Below are 22904 nucleotides of genomic sequence, written 5' to 3' on the forward strand. Positions count from 1 at the left end.
AAACAGTGTCTAATCAAACTGTCACAAACTGTAACAGCAACCCTGTTGCAGCTGGATACTTTATTATATTATCAATCAATCAATCAATCTTTATTTATATAGCACCAAATCACAACAAAAGTCATCTCAAGGCATTTTACACATAGAGCAGGTCTAGACTGTACTCTTAATTTAATATAAAGAGACCCAACATTCCCACATGAGCAGCACTTGGCGACAGCAGCAAGGAAAAACTCCCTTTTAATGGGAAGAAACCTCAAGCAGAACAAATTATATTAATGTATTCTAATCAAGCTTTCAATTAGTAAGTTGCAATTTGATATACAGTATACTGTACATTTGCAACCACTGACCTTCACTTTAAAACACATTCAATTTCAGCTTAGAACCTTAAACATAAAAGAACACACAAAAAATAGAAAACACAATAAAAAATAAATCAGAAATAAAAATACAAGATGATAAAATACACAGTGACAGTTAGACACAGTTAAAAGCTATGGAGTAAAAGTAAGTTTTAAGGTTTTTCTTAAAACTCAATGGTGGGAGAGAAACGAATGAGGGGAGGAATAGAGTTCCACTGTTTTACCGACAGCAATGATGAAGACCCTGTCCCCGCAGCACTTGGTCCTGGATCTGTGGACAGACAGGACAATTATCTGCCAGTGTGGTATGGGGGCAGGAGTTCTGTTAAATACAGGGGAGCAAGTCCTTTCAAGGCCTTATAAACAACTTGACAATTGTGCCGTAAGTATTAAAACATCCATTGTGTTTTCAATCAGCGCCACACAGACATTAATGGGCTTAATGAATGAATTATCCCTATTTACACTGAGCTTTTTTACAGCTTTTTTACTCTGAGTGCAAACACAATGAATCAGGCAATGCTATCAAAGTATCAGGCCTGTGTCATATGAGGCACATTTTAAATATGAATAGTTATTTACAGACTGTGTGAGCGAAAACACACAATAATTCACTACATGTTTACAGTCTGGTAAACTAACTCATTAAAAATATGCAATCATTAAAATTCCCCATCTCCCATCCTTATGAAAGGTCCTGTATTCCAGCATGGGAATACTGATTAGTTTGTGAGGCTCTGGGAAAAATGGATTTTGAAAAACGTGTGTTTATGTGGAGGGGTGGCACAATAGGGGCCCACAGCTCATTTTTGGCCTGGGGCCCCATAGAAAGTTAATTTGGCCCTAAATATAATTACTGGTGATGTCAGATTTCAGGCAGTTGGACTAATGTGGTCAATGCTTGAGTTCTAGTTTGAGAGGACCACTTCTCTATTCTACATGGAGCCGTTTCCATGTGGGAAAGTCCAATTTGCTGTACATGAATACATGATGAGTGCAGGACGGAGGGCTGCTCCGAGGCATTCACTTGACCTCACTCTGACTTTATCCCTCCGCCTCTCTGTCACGCACGTTTGTCTCTTTGTCTCTGCTGTCCTTTGTAGATGTAGTTATTCTCCTCCACTTATCTGCTTCCGTTGGAGCATTTCTATCTACCTGAAGTTTGATGGAGGAATCAGAGTTTGATCATTCCCATATCTGCACTCAGTTTATGTGAGGCATTCTTGTAAAGGAGTGTCCAGTAAGTTCATACTTGCCCTGTCTTTCATAAGGGCTTCCTTCAGATAATAACACATTCCTACCATTGTTTTGAGGGTGTGTTTGTGTTTATGGTATGTCTGAAGTAGGTCAAATATGAAGCAGATTATTTAGGTCAGCTGACGTTCACGTTTGCTCTTTCTTTTCTGAGGTTGAGGGTAACGGGTGCAGATCAAAGCTGGATTGATCCATTCCCACAGTACTGTGCTGACACTAATTTCATTAATTACATTAGCAACTCGCCAATCAAACTCTGACTGCCCTCTGGCCTGCATGAACCTGACCTCTCACTGGGCTTCAAAGCTACTGTCAGGCTTCAGAGGAAACACACAGCCAGCAGGCCCATCTGCTTTTGTTTGGGACCATATGAATGGAGGTGATGTCTGTTTCTGGTGCTGTAGATTGCCCATTTAGTGAGCGTGCTCGGCCATTGAGGGCCAAAATGTTTATTCAAAAGTATATTAATTGATTGATTTAGAGAGTTTGCTTGTGTTTAGGAAGCCAACAATGATGAACATTATGAAGGAAATGTAATTACTGCTTTGATTCTGTTCACTGGCAATGCGTTGTCCAGGCCAGGAATTAATAAGTTCTTTGTACCACACAGAACTGGTAGAGAGGTGGTTGGGGATGCTGTTGGGAGAGTGAAGATGGCATCATGAATCTCACACGTGAGTCAGCCAGTGAATGACCATTTAGGAAATGGTTAAACAGTTAGGTTTGTGGTCCATTTTTTCCCCCAAAATGTAAAAGGATGAAAGAGTTTTTATTTATTTTTATTTTATGATCAATCTGGATCACTGCATCCAACTGTCTGAACACAGTGAGACAGCACATCCCTGGGCTCCATTCATACAGGGGATGCCCAAGTGTCATTGTCCTTGATTGGGAAGCTTTCCATCGTTCCTCTTCTATAATGAATTTTGACTCCTAAATTGCACCGGGTGATCTCTGCAAGCTCATCAATCAAGTGGATTTGGTTGCATGTTGCCACTGTGCTTCTGCAAGGAAATAGCCCAAGACACCGGATTCTGGATTGGAAAGAGTTGATGTTAATTTAAAGCAATTTTAACTGAAATATGATGTTCACCATTTAATATACTTTGAAAAACATTTTCCCTTACTTTCAACCCCCATTCATTTGTAATTCCAAGTGGACATCTTCCTGCAGAGTGGACAAAATACATAGAGATTTGAAACCACTGTATGATTGCTCTGAAATGAGTGCAAATCAACATATTTCAGCCTCAATACCCCAGAAAAATGTGGTCTAAAATGACCTATTCTCATCAAAGGGTTATACCTACACCTCTCAACCCCTTTGGAGGTATAAAAATTGAGCCCAAGGAGAGCATCTGCTCTAAAATGTGGGGTCCCTGGGTGCTTTGGAACCCATTTCCTGGTCGTATGAAATTTATGGCAAATTAGGGTTGGCAAGAACTTTTTTCTGGGGCACCCAGAGCTTCCAAAATCAGCACATTGTAAGCTCTGTCCCCATACATGAAGGTCCCACATTTCCGCTTTCAAATATCAATGGTTTTGGAACATTTCAAATGTCAATGTTAAAGTGCTGCCAGTGGACAGAGCAATACCTGAGCCATTAAGTTATTGCTATCAGTCTCCCCTGTCCAATACCTGGAGACTGAGCCATCTGGTGGATGGAGGACACATTGCGCCAAATTTCTCAACCTAGTCATCTAGGGAAAATCTAGTTTATTTAGGGCCTTCTCCTGAATTTTTAGGACCCTGGGAAAGCCCCCAAAGGGAACTGTTCAGCCTGCCCAATTGGGCCCCATGTTAAGGTATTTGAATTCTATGCCAGTTCCCTGAGGGGGGACATACTTGTATTAGAGACGCGTCCTTATTTCTAATGTCTTGCTCCTTAGTTAATGCAGATGTAACACTTCCTCCATGTTGACCTGTTGTCCTGATACAGCATCATACATTTCCACTGCACTCATTCCATCAGTGCAGCCACATCTGTGTCAGGTGTTCTACTTTGTCTTTGCTTCCATTAATGAACCATTTTGCTTCATGACAGTTACTTCATGTAGCATACTGTCTGTTAATACTAATTTAGCCAGGTAAACGGCTCAAAACAGCAAGTTGGAACAAAACACGTAACCTGCAGGTAAGACAAGATGAAGATGTATTAAAATATCGAAAAATGATGAAACATGCTGATTCGGTGGCTGGTGAACAGACACTAACATAGCAAAGCATTAGCTAACGTTAGCCAAGCCTCACAAGACACTGTTGTCAGCCGGATACCGTCTGCCCAATCAGCGCTGTTTTAATGACAAACCATAGCAATATAATCATCTTCAATATTTTGATAATAATGATAATTTAAAAGCCTGCCTTCTTTAGTTATGTGTTTCGGTCAAACCTCCTGTTACTGATGAAGCCATTGCAGACTTCAGAGTTGTTGCCTCCACTGTTGTTTATGTTGAGAAACTCTTCAAGATGTTCTGGAAAACTCTGGAAACTTGGAACCAAATGATAAGATGTTTTAAATACTTGATAGTATGGAAGCAGTTTGGTCAGTAAAGTATGGAAGTTTGGTGCCAGCCCTAACCTTTCATGTATTAAATATGTGTGTACACTACAGTGCTCTGGCAGCTTTCTACTACAGAAAGCTGTTTTCACAGTTACACAGTCTTGAACAAAGCAAGAAGACAGTATGGAAACATGAGGTTAACATTCAGATGTCTAGACTTTGCAGCTGTTTTAAAGATGGTCCCACTGACTTTAAGACTTTGTGAAGAGACTAAGATGTGAAAGTACACCTTTCTTTACAGGCTCTACACACAGCTAACTCTGTGTAGATACCGTCATATGTGAGGTAAATGGACCATATGCAGTTTTTAATCTGATCTCAGTGGTCACACTTAAATTCATCTATGTGTGTAGTATTTGCAGTAAAGCTCCTGTGAGGCAGACCTTCCAGAGCAGGAAGTGTTTTGTTGTTTTCTGTATGTCAGACTGGATTAGTTTCTGTCTGATCCTCTGAGGAATGAAATTACATTCCATCAGTTAATGCACTTGTAGAAAGCAGTTTCATGTGCAGGTGTGTGTGCGTGCATGCATGCGTGCACAGCGGTGACACAGATTATAAAGCAAATCACATCGCACACACAAACACACACTCCCTCAATTGCAGTTGATTTCTCATAAATCCTCTCTTCTCGTGCGCTCTGGTTTCTGATACTTCCTCCATTCACTCACTCACAGAAGTTGTAAACAAATCCAGCATGTTAATCCACTAACCACTTGTGTCAGGGTTGATGTATTAAAAGGTTTAATAGAGATTATGGTAGTGAGGCTTCAGGGCATCAACATTTAAAGAGAGTATCAATAAACATTTAGTATGTATGAGTCTGACATTGTAATTGTTAGTAGTAGAAGTAGTTTAACTTCCTCATTGCATTTAGCACTACACACACTACATTATTGTCTGGGTTTCAGCAGCAGATATCACAAAACTTAGATACATGAAACAAAATGTAAAGGGAAAAGTAAGCTGTTTTTTTAATTGGTTGAACTGACCCTTTATCTGGCAGCACAGCAGCTCAGGGTTTAGCACAGGACAATCACAGCAACAAACTACTGAACTCTATTGGAGGGGTGTTAACCAGATTGAGTAATTCAGGCTTAATCAGGAAATCTGGTTTAAATTTGAATTGATAAAAAAAAAAATCAGGATTGATATTTCAAAGCAGGAGAGAACAAGAATGGGTTAAGAAGTTCTTAAACTCAGACTTTATGAAACAGTTGATTCCTGGTTTAGTTTGTTAAACTCGAGTTGGTCAATTGAAGCTTTTCACAGTCAGCTCTGCGTTTCTGAGCTTTAATGAAACAGATCTTTTCTCTGTGGTTTGTGTAGTTTACCCACAGATATTAAAGGATAATTCAGGGTTTTTACAACTTTCTTCTTGTGTTTCATTAGCTAGGATCTGGAAACAGTTGAGCCATTGCTGCTAATATCACACATGTTTTGAATGGGTATTCAAGAAAAGATGAAAACAGTCTAATCTGAGAAGCGGTGAATTTCCCTTTTAATAATTAATAGAATGAACATTTACTCATTTATTCTGCTTAAATTATAATAAACAAGAACTGCCTCAAAATTGGTGTGTATCCACATTTTTCCTTTGGCTGCAAACTAATGGTTTGAAAATAGAAGTTTCCTGTCTTAATTATGAACTTAATTATGATACACACATAAAACTGTCTATTATTGTAAATTTTTTATCTGATAGCTGCTTGAATGAAGTCTGACAGTTTCCAAACAAGGTTAGAAACAAGCTAACTGATATCTTCACCACTGTATTTAGACATCAATGTCAAAGTAAAGGCTCCCAAAATGTTGGAAAACCTGAATCAGTGTACAACAACAGTAAGGTCCACTAACACAAACATAAGGCATTAATAAAGCAGAGTGGACTGTGGATAAAGTTTGCCTTGACTGTGAGTACTGACTGTACATCAGAGTCAGGACCTCTGTTTGGCGCCTAAGCGTGTACGGGTGTGTACAATGGAGGTCCTGTGGGCCGTTTTTCATTAACATGCCTCCAGACTGTTTGTATCCTCTGTACTCGGGTTAAAGAGCTTTTCTTTCTCACCTTGAAAAAGCAAAACACTGACTGATCCCCTCCTCTTCCTCCTCCTCCTCTTCCTCCACCTTCCTCTGAGATAAAGCCTAATTCAGCAGCACCCTGAGGGGACGCCTTGTCTATTCCTGACTGCCCTCTCTCTCTTTTCCATCATGCACCCGTTCTAATTGAGTTTATCCATCAGAGTTTATCTCAGGTCAGAGGAAATTACACATACTTAAAGGAGGGCTACAGTTTAGCTACAGTTTTTGTTTTTTTTTGGCTTAGACAGTTTTCATTTTGCTGTTTTTTTTTTGTTTTTTTCTGGTGTCAGAGGTGGAGAGAAAGTGATCAGTCAACACTACAAATGGCCTCGTTCAAGTGAAGCTCATAATTAGTTTGCTATGTTTGGAGGTCCTCTGCTATTTCTGCCAGCACCTCCAGCAAGTCGGAACACACGCACACACACACACACACACACACACACTCTCACATAGCCTGGTCTAGAGAGGGATTTATTTCCACATTGTCTTGTGGGATCTGCCATAAAAAGCCCTGACAAGTTTGATGATGATTTTGGTGAGCCTGCGGATGAAACGGGAACACACAGGCGGTAGTTTGGGTTTCCTGTGGTCACCCCGGTTTCCTCCTACACTCCAAACACATGCAGGGTAGGTTAACTGGAGACTCTAAATTACAGGTGTTGATATGTGTGTGTTTGTGTGTGTGCAGTGCGGCCGGAGGCGAGATCTTCAACCAGTGTGTGTCAGATCGAGAAGACGAGGCCTTCAGCGAGGAGGACGTGAAGAGGCTTATGAGGCAGATCCTTGAGGGAGTCTCTTTCCTGCACCAGAACAACGTAGTCCACCTCGACTTGAAGGTCAGCCGAGACACACAAGCCTGAAAAAACACATCAGACACTCTTAGTTTAGTGTGGAGAAGATCTGTAATAGTCTCTATAATGAAGGGAAAACTACATCACTATGATATTGTAATAGAAATGGCCATGGTCAGCTCTACATGTCTGATGGAATAATAAGATACACATGCTTACATTCTTTAAGCATTTAACTGACACTTTTAGAAAGAGCCTGAAGAAAGTCATCTGTCAATATTAACTCAGTATGATGTGAGAAAGTCTCAGATGAAGTATCTCCTTTACTCAGAACACGCTGTGATGAATTTGGGTAGTCATTAGACTTTCACTTTTCAAGGCAAATTTATTTACACAGCATATTTCAACGACAAGGTAATTCAAAGTACTTTACATAAAACATTAAAAGCATCAGGACAGAATATACAGGCAACGCATGGCAATATAAAGACATTTAAACACAATTAAAAGTTTTACATTATAAATTAAAGTAAGCTGAAATAGAATAAGATACTAAAATGTGCTTAATAAAAGGCAGCAGCAAAGAAAAGTTTTCAACTGTGATTTAAAGGAACTGTGAGTTTGTTCAGATATGTGGAGCATAAAGACTGAATGCTGCTTCTCCATGTTTGAGTCACATGCTATTCTAAACAAGCCATAACACAAGTATTACTTTTTTTATCAGCTATCCACCAAAACCTCAATCTCAATATATTTAAGATCTGCTTTATTTAACAGTTCATTTACAATACATGTTTTCATATTCATGTCTCTTAAATTGACAGTTTACCTAAATTATTTTCTTTAATGTTCCATTCTGTTGGGTTTGAGACAGATCATCATTACTACATACACCTAGAGGAAGGAGAGGAAATGTGGTTTTGATGTTTTTCACTATTTGGATGAACCAGCCAACTGTAACAAGTTAGTATCTGAACATCCACTGATTAGAAATGACCAGGCTGAATTGGTTCTTGGCTGTATTTGAAAAATAATATATATGAGATGCAGTGCAGCTGTTCAGTGTTTACTCACTCCACCTCCTCATTTAGCAAACTGGCAGTTTTGTAAAAACGTGTTAACATTCTGACACGTGTTAGAGAGGGAATCTCTAAAGGCCAGAATGTATCAATGGCTTGAGTCCAATGCACTACTTCAAATTTCATCCATCAATAATAATAAAAAGACTTTTGGTGTTTAGAGACTCATGATAGAAATGAAAGAACATGAAGCAGCCTTGTAAACATGTTCAGATATTATGCTCAGACAGAAAAAGTTTCAATATCCCAACCACAGCATGAGTCATTACACTATTTCAAGAATATTGAAGTCTTTAAATCTGTGAATTAACATAACCAGTTGACTGCAGGTGAATATACTGAGAGATAAACCCTGAATACTGATTAGAACTTACTACATATGTCTCCTGTATGAAGCTGGTGAGAGAAAACACACATTTGTTGCCTACATATGAAGCTCTTATGTGTCGTGTCTCAGCCTCAGAACATCCTGCTGACCAGCAGCTCTCCTCTGGGCGACATCAAGATCGTGGACTTTGGTCTGTCCAGGATGGTCTGCAGCCACCAGGAGCTCAGAGAGATTATGGGAACCCCGGAGTATGTTGGTAAGTTGATGCTCAGTCTCACTTCTACCACTGCAGTATTTACTCTGACTCAGTTGTGATGGATAACTAGTGTGTTTGTGTTCTTTCCAGCTCCTGAGATTCTGAATTATGAGCCAATAAGCACAGCAACAGATATGTGGTAAGAAAACTCTTCAGTCTGTTAGTGATGCTGCTGCCTTTATACTGAGTTCAACATGATGGAGAATGTCATGTCTGTCTGTATTAGTACAGGTTTGTTGTGTCTGCATTATCACATATGATTTCCTGTTAAAACTGTTACAACTTCCTTCATAAACTTTATTTCAGTTACAGATTTAAAGTGTTTATGAAGATGCTGCTCAGCAAACTGTAGAGTGTAATCTGGTGCCCCCTAGTGGCAGACTGCAACATTTCTTAGTTTTCCACTGTAATCCCATAAAAATCTTAGAAATGTAGGTTTCCGAGATTTTTGATATTTTGTTTCACCTCATTTGTGTGTGTGTGTGTGTGTGTGTGTGTTGCTTTCGGCCCTGTTGAAAATATAAAAGCACCTTGTGAAAAAGTAATTTTCTTTTTTCTGGGATTCCTGAGTTGCTGATGAAGTTATGTGTGTTTGTGTGCGTGTGTGATTAGAATGGACACATATCTGTTTTCACTCTGGTGGTGAATCACAGCATCTCATGACATTGTTTTGCTTTTTTGATTGTTCACTTTTACTAGATTTTATTTTGTTAAGTGAAAAAAACAGGAAGATTGACACTGTTGCCTGGCAACATCACATCCACAAAACAATCATTGAAAAATAAGAACAACAAAACTTTATCCAGATCTACAAAAACAGCTTGTGACAGAGAGGAGAAAGAAGGGTGTGGACAAACCAAACTACTCACCTTCTACATTATTAACACAATAGTTTCCTGTTAGTGTATGTTATAAATATTCTCCTCTCCTACCTTGTTTTGCTGTAGGTAGTGTATATTAAAAGATTAACTGTGTACAGGATGTTCTAGGATTTTGTGTTTGCAGCCCTAACTCAGTCTCCTCTGTGCTCTATGTCATGTGATCAGGAGTATTGGCGTTTTGGCCTACGTGATGCTGACAGGAATCTCTCCGTTCCTGGGCGAGGACAAGCAGGAGACGTTTCTCAACATCTCCCAGCTCAACGTGAGCTACAACGAGGAGGAGCTGCAGCAGCTGGACCAGGCCGCTCTCTCCTTCATGCAGACTCTGCTCCGCAAACAGCCACAGTCAGTACAAAGCTCTCTCATCTACAAGACACACTAACCTTTGTGGTTGTTTGTTAAATTGTTAGGATAGACACCAAAGAGCACAAAACACAATTATGAGTTTCATACCACATTGTCAGTAGCTGTGTGATTGGTAGGAAGAATGAATTATAGAAAACCTCTGATATGACCCCCTCATGTTGCTTTAAAAGGAAACAGACTATTTTGACAAGCAGTTAAGACAGAAATAACATGTTGAATGAGTGTAACTTTTCCTGATGCTGGCAGAGATTAGCAGTAGTCAGGTTCCATGTAGGAACTAGTTAACATATGTCACTTTGTTACTAATTCAACCATCATTTATCAATCACTGCTGTTATACTTTCCATATGTAAATAAAGTCATAAATAATACCTACTGTATATTAACCTAAAACTCTGCAGGCACAAGTGTAATGATGCATTTCACACACATAAAACACTAGTTAGAAATAAAAGCCAACATGTTAGAATCCAGAGTATCTGCTGATTGCAGCCTTCCTGTGTTCTTCATGCTTGTACTTGTGCACATATTGAGCATTTTTCTCTTCTTTAATTCTGAGTATTTCACCAACTTGCTTAGGAGTCATTTATCCAGTGTTTGATTCCTAAAAAGAACACATACACATTCTGTCCACAATGACGCAGGCTGCAGCCCCACTCTGCAGCATAAAATCACACTTGTGACATCATCATCATCATCATCATCAATACAGTCCCACTCGACGTTGTCTCTCACAGACAATGTGCTCTCAGTGTAAATATCAAAGAAAACATGCATGTCATTCCGTCTTTTTAACTGTTCCACTAATTATACAGTAAAGTATTAAAGAGTACAGTCTAAACCTGCTCTGTGTGTAAAATACCTTGAAATGACTTATATCTTAACTCTACACTGTAACTGTAAACATATCATTCTCACACTGCATTCAAACATAAGCATATATGGTGCAGCAGGCTGCAGTGTGTTCAACTGTAATCTACATATTTTCCTTTGACAGTGTGCAGGCAGAAATCACACAGCATGACTCATGTTTATGCTTCACTTTTCTGCCTTTTTTGTTCATTACCTAGCCTGAACAGTATACACATCTAGCATGACAAGCAGGTTTTTATTATCTTTTAGCATCCGGTCACATTTTGCTACATGTCTGAAGCATGTATCCTATTTATCAATCTATCTATTTATTAAAGTCATCTCAAGGCACTTTAAGGAGAGAGGAAGAAGGAGAAATAAAGAGATCGAAGCACATTAAAAATCAACATATCATCAGCTTAATAATAAAGAATATTCTAACTGTGTGTGTGTGTGTGTGTGTGTGTGTGTGTGTGTGTGTGTGTGTGTGTGTGTGTGTGTGTGTGTGTTCAGGTTTCGGGCCACAGCTGAGCAGTGTCTCAAACACCCCTGGCTTCAGCCCTCAGAGACTCAGCAAAGCCAGACACTGGAGGAAATCCCTCCAGTGGAGCTCCAGGAGGCCTCCAGCACCACCAGCAGCTCTGTCAGCAGCCCCGAGACTCCCAGCAGCACGACCACAGCCGAGGAAGAGGAAGAGGAGGAAGAAGGCTCGGTGACGGAGGAGCTGATAGTGATGGCAGCCTACACCCTGGGCCAGTGCCGCCAGTCCTCCACCTCCACCTCGGAGAAGGAGGTGCTGGCAGCCGAGCAGAAGGCCATCTCCAAACGCTTCAAATTCGAGGAACCCTTCAGTGCCCTGCAGGAGGTCCCTGGAGAGTTCATCTACTAACCCCACCATCATCATCACCACCACCTCCACTACCCACCACCAACCTCTTACTGTCTGAAGGGGAAAAGTTAGTGTTGTCACAGTAACCGAAATAAACCCTCTGATTATACAAACTCCCCTCCATATATATTCTATGTGTACACATTTTTTTATATACGCACCTACTCATATAATCCTCCCAGAATGCATCAAGGCTAACCTTGCTTGACACGCACTCACACCCCCACCCCCACCTCCACCCCTTAAAACAGCTCCAGTAGATTTATGTATCTTGGTGTTTCATTTGGTTTGCTGTTGTTCTTTCACCCTTCAATAACTGAATAAGTGGCCAAATGTAGACAGAGTGATACACAGAAGTAGTTCCACGAGCTACCAGTAGAGTTTGGAAATTGAACTTCATCAACTTTTTTTGGTGTTGAAGAGTGACGTCTTCTTTCTATAGCTGCTATTTTTGAACAATTAATCAGAGAGAAATCCATCGAAGAAGAGGCAGAGAGAGACAGAGGCTCAATCCAGATGTGCACCTTCTAGAGTGAAGGCACAGGAGGAAAAACGTACCATGAGACAGGGCTTTACATGTGAACAGATGCCATAGATACCCACCACTCCCAAACTCTGGACATGTATTATTATAATTCTATATTTATGAACAGAATTGACATTTTATGTGCAGCGTCAAGCCTCGAAACATAAACAAAAACTTTAAAATATTGAGATTTAAAAGTGAATTTTTTGACTTTGAAAACAGCACTTGACTAAACAGCCTCACAACAAAGTCTGTTTAGTAGTTATTCTAGAGCTTTCAGTCTGTAGATAGAGTTTGCACAGCTGTCTTGGAAAGGACTCGGAAAAAATTAAAATTTCAACTACATTTCCATGACAACCAGGTGAACTCTATTCATAAAGAATGTGTGATATTCTAAAAAGCTCCAGAACAGCTGGTAAATGGCTTTGTGAGAGATTGTTTTTTTCCAAGAATTCTTCTATTCTAATAAATATTTCTGCTGTGTATCTAAATTGTGTCTAACTTTTTGACACTTATTATTCTTCTTATTATTGTTGTTATTATTTTTGTAAAGGTGAGTCTGCAAATGCTGCATTTGATTTAACCAGATTCAAACCAAGAAGAGAAGGAAGTGAATGCAGCCACTAGACTGATTAACATGTGGGTCCAGTTTCAGTGTTAGCCACCAGAGCCTCAGACAGCAAGTGTTGAAGGACACATACTTGAAGCTCTTTACACACACGCACCCACACACACTCTGTTATAACCTGTAATTCCCCAGACTTCACCTGAAAGAGAAGAAAAACCTGAAAGCTGAACTCATCCAGTCCTACGTATGATATGATCTGACCAAGTTACTCTAATTAGAGCTTTGCTGAGACTGTATTCTGAAGGCCAGTAGTGATAAACAAAAAGTCTGCTATATTTATCAATATCAGTTTTTTACTTAAACACATAACTTTAAACTATCGTGACCAAGATATGTGCTGAGTAGCGATAAACCTGTCAGTGCCCTCTGGTGGACAAACTATGTCATAGAGACACTGTTTCTAACTGACCTCACACACATATCTCATATTTCTCTGCTGACATTTATCAATTATTGGTCAATATACAATACATAACTGGTTTTACATTGGGTGTTCAGATCAGCCATTACAATCATGGAATGTAGAGCTTTGTTTGTTATTATTCAGCATATACCATGGTCACTTGGCAACACAATTTAATATGTAATCAGATATATAATAATAATAACAAAGTTATTTAACTTCTATAACTAATTTTTAATCTTGCTTTTAAATCTCATTAAATATAGTTCCTGTGCCTCAGAATTCCTGATGCTGGTGTTACTAGGCAACCTTGAGCTAAAAAAAGAAAATATCTTGATACGCTGACGACGATGTGTTTTGGCAGTGCTAGGAGTGTAAAACTGTAATGAGATGATTTTTTTTTTTTTTAAGTATTACACAAATGTTTTTTGCTTCAAGACGGTTTCCTTACTTTTAGTTAATATCAGTAAAAAGAAATGAATGAACGACTGCCTGCCAATCAGAATGGAGAATTCTTTGCAGCTATGGTCTAAAGATAGTGATAACACCGATTAGTCATTCTGTGAGGGTTTTGCACTCAGGACTCAGGGTGGAAACTGAAATTGAATCACCATGTTTTCTCAGTGATGTCTTGTTTGTCAGAATTAACTAAACCAGATATGTGTAACTTGTAGAATTGTACCAGTATGTGACAGGTGACAGGGTTGGGCGAGTTGAGAGTTCCACTGTGCTGGGTTTAACTCTCTATACAGTATGTAAAGCTTCTGTATATAGATCACACACAGTTCCAGTCATCATATATCTGCATTTATACTCATGACTGATGGGGCTGATTTTGCAGTTGAGATTGTTTGACGCACTTATTTAAAATATAACGGGAAAAAAAACCAATACAAATATTTTTCAAAGTTTTTCCATGATTTTGTGAACTCATAAGCCAAATCTTTGTTTATTTCTGTCCATTTCCTCGTCTGTGCTGCTTTCCTCTGAACAGAACCAGCTCTTCCTGACTCAACCTCATGCGGTTGTTTGTACATTCTCTTTATTTTGTATTTTTGGTGCCATGCTTTGACGAAAACGTGATGATTTTAGCTCTTGCTGTTTTTATATTATTTCAGGTGTTTCTGTGTAATATTGATGCTCTCTTTAAAAAAAATAACAGCATTTTGGAGTTTTCTGATTCTGTGTATATGATACAAATCGTTAAGTTTTATTGAACAGTATTGTTAAAAATAGCCATGTGACATATTCCTCTTGATATGAAGGACTCACCCTAGTGGGGTTCCAGTCCTTCTTGAAGCGATACATGACGGATCATTCTAAACTTGTACATGTAGACGGTGAGCACTCTAGACTTTACATTTGTATCTATGAAACAATAAGCTCTGTTACTATTGGAACAGATTTGTACATGAATGTCACCTACTGTAAATAAACGTCTCAAAAGTGTGTGGAGAGTCATTTGTGATCAGAGTACACAGTAAAAAGTCTGTTTATAGCTCGATACGTGAGGAATAAATGTCACTTTATCTTCCTGCAACCCTGCGCCCTCATGAGGACATTACATTTTGGGTTTGGTGGACCTTATACTTAAAGGTTGAATATGTAGAATATTTATTAAAAGCTTCTTTTTTTTAAGGGGGGTACAGAATGAACGTATTGCTTTTCCATTAAAAAAATTATTTAGTCTGAATTCATATTTTTACAATGTTTTAACGGGTTCGACAATGACGTTCTGACACGTTCTGTGTACACTGTACCAGCCAGTTAGCGGCCGGAATTGCGGGTTGCCAGGGTTGTCTGTTGTTCCGGTGCAGCTACTGTAGGCTGGCACTGGGTGAAATGGAGTTGTAAACAAACACAGCCATGTTGGACTTACTAAAACCAGCGTTTTTTGCTCTCAAGTACAACTTTTCATCACAAAACTTCGAAGGTAAGACAGAATATCTGTTAGTTGCTGTAAATAAGTGGTTGTTTACCTTTGTATTCTTTGGCTGGTCACTGAGTTTTTAGCGCAATAATAGTGGTACTGTTGAACTCGCCCAGGTCCTAGCTTTCATATGAGATGCTATTTGTTTGTGTACCATGAAGTATCAGAGCGGTAGCAATGGATATGTGGAGAGTGGGTTGACTTTCTGACGCTATTCGGATTTTGATATTTGGTCATTAATATGCTTGATGTTTGAGTTGTGTTTGGTGTGTGTAAAAATGACGTGCTTGTAGCACAGTTTCTCCTATTTAATTTGATGTGCAGTACGACTGTATTGCTACATAATTAGGGGATCATCCCTATGTTCCACGGATCCTATGTCCCTATATCCTACACTTTGTATGTGACTGGGGAACATAGGGATGATCCCGTCTACAGTTAGCTGCTGAGTTAGCAGCCGTGTTAGCAGATGAGTTAGCCGCCGAGTTAGTTGCCGCATAGAACATAGAACCCGGGGAATATAGGTACGCTTCCCAGGTTTAACTGCTACTCCCACTGGCGTTACAATGTAATGTACCTCTGTGGTTTCAAGTCAATTACAGCGAGGGTATGTTCGCTTCCTGTTTTCAAAGTAAAAGCACCAACTCTATCGTTATGGTTTTCTTAATAATAAAAGGCAACGGGTGTTTTATTTTGTGAAAAGGACCGGAAGTGCGTTACTCGCTACGGCTAGCTTGAGTGGCTCCGAATTCGCAGGAACAAAACTTTAAGCAGGTGTTATTCGGACAAATTAGCGTCACATTGTGGATCTAAAGGGCTACTTTCTCGCCTAAAAAGCTTAGAAATGTGGATAAAGTGGTATATTTACAGAGTTAGAGCTAAAATAAAATCCGCTTCAGCCTGCTGATTTCAGTTTGGGTAGGAACGAAATGCATTGTGGGTTATCGTGTAGTTTACTGACTGGTCTGCTCACGCCGATCAGGCTACAGAAACAAGCAATCATTTTGAGTTGGGAGCCAGCTAGCTAATCGATTACACACCACTCAAAGAAAGACTTCCAGTTGAAGACTGGCTAACGTTAAATACTATTGTAAAATTAATTGGTCGAAATTAGTCGTTACCCTGTATGATTTATCACTTGACATGGCACAGGCTGATCGATTGACATACGAACCTGGCAACCCGACTGCTGGAATAATTTTTAGTTGTTGCGACTACGATCTCGAGACACTAGATGGTGGTGTTCTGCTCACTCTCCATATTCAACCTTTAAATCTGCCTAACTTGGACCTGTTGTCCTCATTCGTACGCTTGTTTTGTGCCACCTGGTGGTAGCAAAAGCACATTACATTAATCAATGTAAAACACCAAATGGCAGGCGTCTTGGCCAAGTCAATGCTGCAAGCTGATCCCCAAACAAAAGAGAACCAGGTACAAAACTATCAAATTTTATGGTTCAGATTTGTTTAAATAAGTAAAACCGTATCAAACTACAAACATTATTAAACATAAATAATTTAATATTAATTTTAGCAATATCAACAAGCTACATGACAGGTAAGGGAATAAATAGTCTTAGACACTGGTGAATTAATTGTGTTATACAGTAAAATAAATCCATTGTCCCCATAAGAGGACATTATTTTTCCAAAACGACTTCCTGTTCAAAGACAATGCTTAGTTTTTGTACTTATCAGGTCCTACTAATCCCAAATAAGATAAGATATTCCATTATTAGTACCACAATGGGGAAATTTGCAATATTCAGGAGAAATTAAAAGTGCATAGCAAACAAAAGCTCAGGTCTCGGGAGGTTAAGCCCCATGCAGATAAACTAGGGCAACATCTTTAGTCATTTCAATTATACTGTCATTATTATCATAATTACATCAACAGTTTTCAACTTTCAGCTGTATGAGGCTTATGCTCATTGTGACTAACCAGCACTTGGCCAGGTTTGAGCTTTAAGACTGACTGCTGTGACAACCAATCAGAGACACAGTCATGACACTTAAAACCAGATAGGGTGAACTTACTTTTTTGTTTAGCCTCAGTCATTCTACTGTAGAGGATGGGTTGGTGCTGAGCTGAAAATGACACCCAGTGACCACTAGATGGTAGCAGTGGTCCTTTTATATGGCATGTGGAGGATCTCATCATAAAGCTCAGTGTCCAAGTCAAATATTTGCTAGAACAGAGGAAAGTATTCAGAGGATAGTCACACATCAGTTTCAACAATTCAACAGTATCAAGTATAAATTCATGAATTTAAAGTTTGAAAGTGTGAATCACAGTTACAATGACTGTCACTGAACTGTTTGTAGACAATATGGATGAATGATACATAGACACTTTCTTAAATGAATAAATACATTTCTATAATGTGAAAACATTGCAGCAGGCCAAGGTGTTGCAGTGATAATAACTGAAGCAGAGATGTAGATTCAGATATTATAGCAGCCCTTGCATCCTATACAGTACACCTCTCGAATACAAGGTGTTACCATTTATTTTTTAACAGAATGCTCCTCTAACACGACACCCTTACACACAGACAAGATGGAGGTAACTAACTGTGCACAGTGCACATAATCTCACTCATGGCAGACTGTAACTTACTAGGAACATTGTAGCAGTTAGTGAAGAACAGTAGCATTAATCACTGTGTAGAACATACATGGTGATTTAGAACACATTTTATCTTAACTTATGTCTGGAAACACATTGTCTAAGGTATGCTATGAACTCTGACCACCTATCCGCAGCATGTTACATTATATTTAATATAGACAGATGACAGGATTGCAAACCAATTGTTTTGATTCAGCATTTAAACATGAAGAGGTTTAACCCTGTAAAGCCTGAACCATCAAATAATTGCCAGAAAATTCTAATTCTATGTTTATTGGACCTTCTGACAAGTAATCTAAAAAGAAAATTCAATAAAATTTTGCATCTATGAGTTTTGTTTCATAGAATAATAAACACAAAAACATATTTAAAGGTCCTGCATAAAGCTCATATCACCACCTTCAAACTTTATGTATGATACATAATGCTTCTATACCTGCTGTATCTCATTTGATACACACATTTTCAAGAATTTACCTCAAATAAGCTACAAAATATTTAGTCATTCAACATTGCATTGGTTTTATCTGTGAACTTTATGTATCTGATTGTATACATCAGTTTTTTTTCTGATGATTTTAAGATCTCTAAAACTCATGTATCAAATATGATTGGCGTGGCATTACAGGGTTAAAAGATTTCACGATTGCAGTGATAATTTACAGGAATTTCTGTGCAACCCATCTACGCCACAACATGACTAACTGAACCAACAAACAGGGAATGCTGAGAAAGCAACACCATTTTTTTTTAAATCACTACAGAATTTCAGCAGGACTTTCTCTTCAGTTGCTTATCTATCCTGCTGAGACATGGTGTACTTCACACTAGGAGCTGCTCATGTTGCTTAAGTGTGTGCAACTTCTCTGAGATGTACAGTATGTACCCATGGAACAGTAGGAGTGATGCTGCCAGACAGCCGTGGAATAAAATGATGCACAGATGCACTCACACACTCAAGTATCATCATGAACCCTTCACTGTGGGAGACAGATGCTGGGAGTTAATGCGTAGAAATGCTCCTCTCCATATAGTGTCACTAATGAAGCAGAACTACATGGTGTTAAGTATAGTGTCACTAATTAAACCTGACAACAGTGTGACATGGAGCTCACACACACACGTACAGTGTTACGGCTGGTCACAAAGGCAGCAGGGTGACAGTGGGCATTAATCAGCTTCTGTCTCCTGACAACACTGCTGCTGCTTCACAGCTACAAAACCTTCCAGACATGACAACAAAAACACAAGTGATGCTTAAATAACACATAATTAATCTATGACTCACTGTTTCATCTTTGCACTGTAGCTAGAGCTGATTCAACTTTTCTGTCAGGTAGATATAGAAGATATTTAAAACCCCACAGTGCTGACAGTGTTTATCTAGTTACTACGTTCAAATTAGGGCTGCAACTAACAATAATTTATATTATCTACTCATTTGATCAGTTTTTTTTTTGTAAGGATAGGTTTTCTCCTCGATTCTGCAGCTTCCTTTAATGGTTTACACTGATACAGCTGTTGAATTGTGACAATATCCTGGCTGTGCAGTCGTGATGTTTCCAGATAGGCCAGACCGGAGCAGCAGCAGCACTCTGAATTACTGAAACTACCACACAGCATTCCCAGAGATGATAAGGCAGCCTGCAGAGAAAAATAGAGAGTGGAAACAGTCATAAAAGCAAAAGATTGAATCAGCTTGACAACAGGACAAACAAAAAGATGAGTGCTGAAGACCACCAATCATCCAACAACTGGTGAAGAACAGCAGGGGAGAATTTGAGAGGACACAGCACAAACAAGTCAACAAGAAAGAGATGGCTGCTCGGTAACAAAACAGAGGGAACATGCACTTTATGTTTGGGAATTTTATTCATCATTTTATTCATGTTTACTGTGGAAATCACCTCTATACGTCCTGAGGGGCCAGATGTGCAGGACAGATCAGAAGATATTTCATGTGCATTAACAAGTTCTGCAGGTATGTTAATGTTATTTCATTGTTTCTGTTTAGTTAACCCAACCTCCACACACCTTTTTCCTACCAGTTGGCTCTGTTTTTGTTCTGTATTTGTCTGTTAGCTGAACTGCAAACCAAGACTTAAATACAGAATTAACAAGTTGATGGAGAACAGGTGACAAGATCAGACTGGGAGTTGATTGGCTGAGAGGACACTGGGGACAGGGCAGGGCTGATGAGAGTGATATAGGACAGATGTGAAGACTGGGGGGAAAGCCGGTGAAGAAGATGTGTGGAGAAGATGGGCTGGAGAGCAGTGCAGGAATACCCAGAATAACTTAAACCATTAAAGAAAAAGCCCATGAAAATAAAGCCATGTAAACATCAGCTAACTAATAAATGAGCAGGTTGGCACTCTGTGTGGTAGCTCCTGTCATCAGTGTACTGTATGAATGGGTGAATGAGATGTAGTGTAAGACAGCTTTGAGTGGTCATAACGACTAGAAAAGCGCTGTATAAGTACAGTCCATTTACTATTTAATAATGTGAACAATAACCTAAATATAAACAGGCAAAAACAAATGACCAATAGGGCCGAACGAACAACAGAGGTATTACACCCAAAACCAAGAGAACAAACACAGCGAGTCTAAAAACCATGAGACACTGATATGTTATTATTTAAATGTATGTCCTGTCAGTTTTAATAGCTTTCAGGTAGATATGTTTCTGTATCAGGAATATTGTGTTGATCTGCATAGTGCTGTTTCACATTGCTGAGTGGCCAGATGTACAGGACAGATCTAAAGGTCATTCACATGAATGACCTTTAGATCAGTCCTGTACATCTCAAGTTTCTTATTTGATATTTCCTGGCTCCTTAATCCTCGCTTGAACCAGAAGTCCTGGCTGCCTCAAAGAACTTATTTCATTTCTTTCTTCTGTCTGCTTTCCAATTCCAAACAGTACTACATTACTTTTTTAACTCAACGAGTATTTAAACAACTCGAGTGCAATAAAACACAAAACAATAATCATCACAACCTGGCATCTTGTCAACACAAATATGCATCATATGCCGTCTCTAGTTCTCTCATTTAACTACAGTCGTGGCACATTAGCTTACTTAGCCACACTGTTAACGCTACCCTTACCTTTGTTACATGTTTACACTTTTTTTTGTTTAGGTTAAAATGCTATTAATAAGGTAATGGCACTCTAAAATGTTAGAGATCCACCAGGCGTAGAAACTCATCATTATTCCATTCTCATAATATTCTGTGAAAACTCTGACCAATCATATCATTCAGACCGACCTGCCCGTTTTCCCCTACCGCATTATGTAATCGTGGGCACACCCCCACCCGGAAGAGAATCTGTTGTGGATCCACGGCATTATAATACATCCATGATACACAGAGATGGCGGGAAACGGACAGTAGCGACTGACAATAACAGACAAAAGCGGGCCACAGCTTCCACCTCCAGCCGCTCCTATATCAGAACATTTTATTGTAGTACACGTTCGTGGAGGAGGAGTGCGGGGGTGGGACATAGGAGGGAGGGATTTATGCTGTTCAAGTTTTTTCAAAGTGCTGTGTGAAATGCAAGAAAGGTAAAGGCTGATTTATGCTTCTGCATCGGGCCGACGGGAGTGTAACAGATATATGCAAAAGTTTATAAATGTCCTCAAAGGAGTCTTTGTAAGGTTTAAGCATGGACAGAAATTCCAGTGTGCTACTAACTGTTTCAACTTGTTCTTTTTTTCTTTCCAAGAGCATTTGGTGCACCTTGGCCAGCAGGTCGTCCTTTTTGATCCCATACAACTGTGCCATGGGCTCAAGGTTCTCCTTCTTAAGGAATGTGGCATTTTTGGGGTTGAGGGCTGACGTACCCATGAGAACTGCACCCATTTTTGTTGAAAATCGTTGTGTCATTTCATTCACTAGTGGGTCAATTACAGGGTAGAATAAGGATGTTCGGAGTTCATGGACATAAATGGATGCTCTGTTTGAATTGGAGCTTCAACTATATAGTCCTGCAGATGGCGTGGCTGTTGGGATTGTCTCTTCTCTTGTGGAGGCTGCAGTGGTTTTGCGACACCGACCTTTGCACACAAGGCCTCTGCCTTGCTCCATATGGCTCTCCAAGAGTCCTCTGTGCGCTTTTCTTTTAGGCCCGTGATGGCCGAGTGCCTGAGGTCGGTGGCAGTCTCCAGCAAAAGATCGGGGGACTGTAGAGTGTCAGACATGAACTTTGCTGTACGAAAAAGATCCTCAAACAGGATAAGGTGGAGGATGAATTCAGCATCAATGAGTGAAAGTAATGACCGTGCATCAGTGGATCTGCGTGGATTTGGTTGTGCCTTAATGTCATTTAAGGTTGCAATGATGGCGGGAAGGGTTTTTGCCCATAGCGAGTAGTACTGGCAGGACCAGCGTGTATCAGACAGTTTCTTAAGTTCAATGGGCTGCTGAGAAGGCTCAAACTCCCTTTGCTTCTTAATGAAATGGGCATGGACAAATGAGCCTGAGAAAAAAAAATGAAAAATGTCTTGCACAATAACAAAAAAATCCCCCGCTGGCTTCACATTTCTGACACAGTCCACCAAAACAAGATTGAGGTGGTGTGCATGGCAATGAATGTAAATTGCCTGAGGGACCTCTTCTCTGAATTTCTCTTGGACCCCGTTGTGAACACCGGACATTACTGCAGCACCGTCATAACACTGACCAATACAGGCAGTGTGATCAATGTTACATTTACTGAGAGTGGCTTTGATCGTAGCGAAAAGTGACTCTGCATCTAAACCGTCAGCTGGCGTGAAATGGAGAAATTCTTCTTCATTTTTCATGTAGTGCACCACCACAGACACTTTTTCCGTTTTACTCAGGTCTTTACTTTCATCTACCATCAAAGCAAATATTTCAGCATCTTGTATTTCACCACTCATCTGAACCCTAATCATATTTGCCATAATGTCCAGTATTTCATTCTGTATATCATGATGCGTGTACTTAAAATTTTTTGGATTATCTGATATTTTCTGTGCAACTGTTTTGTCAAATTAGCCTATAATCTGTAAAAGTTCAAGGATGTTTCCCTGGTCGACAGCTGTGAAAG

The 22904-nt window shown here is 39.5% G+C and overlaps 1 protein-coding gene across 1 annotated transcript in view; it reads left to right on the forward strand.

The window, feature by feature from the left end:
• stk17a (serine/threonine kinase 17a) overlaps positions 1-11703 on the forward strand; it is a 31870-nt gene extending 20167 nt beyond the window's left edge. Inside the window, exons 3-7 of the mRNA XM_053342488.1 lie at positions 6950-7097; positions 8589-8715; positions 8806-8854; positions 9762-9941; positions 11328-11703. Coding sequence (XP_053198463.1) covers positions 6950-7097; positions 8589-8715; positions 8806-8854; positions 9762-9941; positions 11328-11703 — 880 coding nt within the window. The remainder of the gene's footprint in view (positions 1-6949; positions 7098-8588; positions 8716-8805; positions 8855-9761; positions 9942-11327) is intronic.
• Positions 11704-22904: the final 11201 nt, after the last annotated feature.

This window comes from Scomber japonicus, chromosome 21 (genome assembly GCF_027409825.1).
Source record: "Scomber japonicus isolate fScoJap1 chromosome 21, fScoJap1.pri, whole genome shotgun sequence".
Classification (NCBI taxonomy): Eukaryota; Metazoa; Chordata; class Actinopteri; order Scombriformes; family Scombridae; genus Scomber; species Scomber japonicus.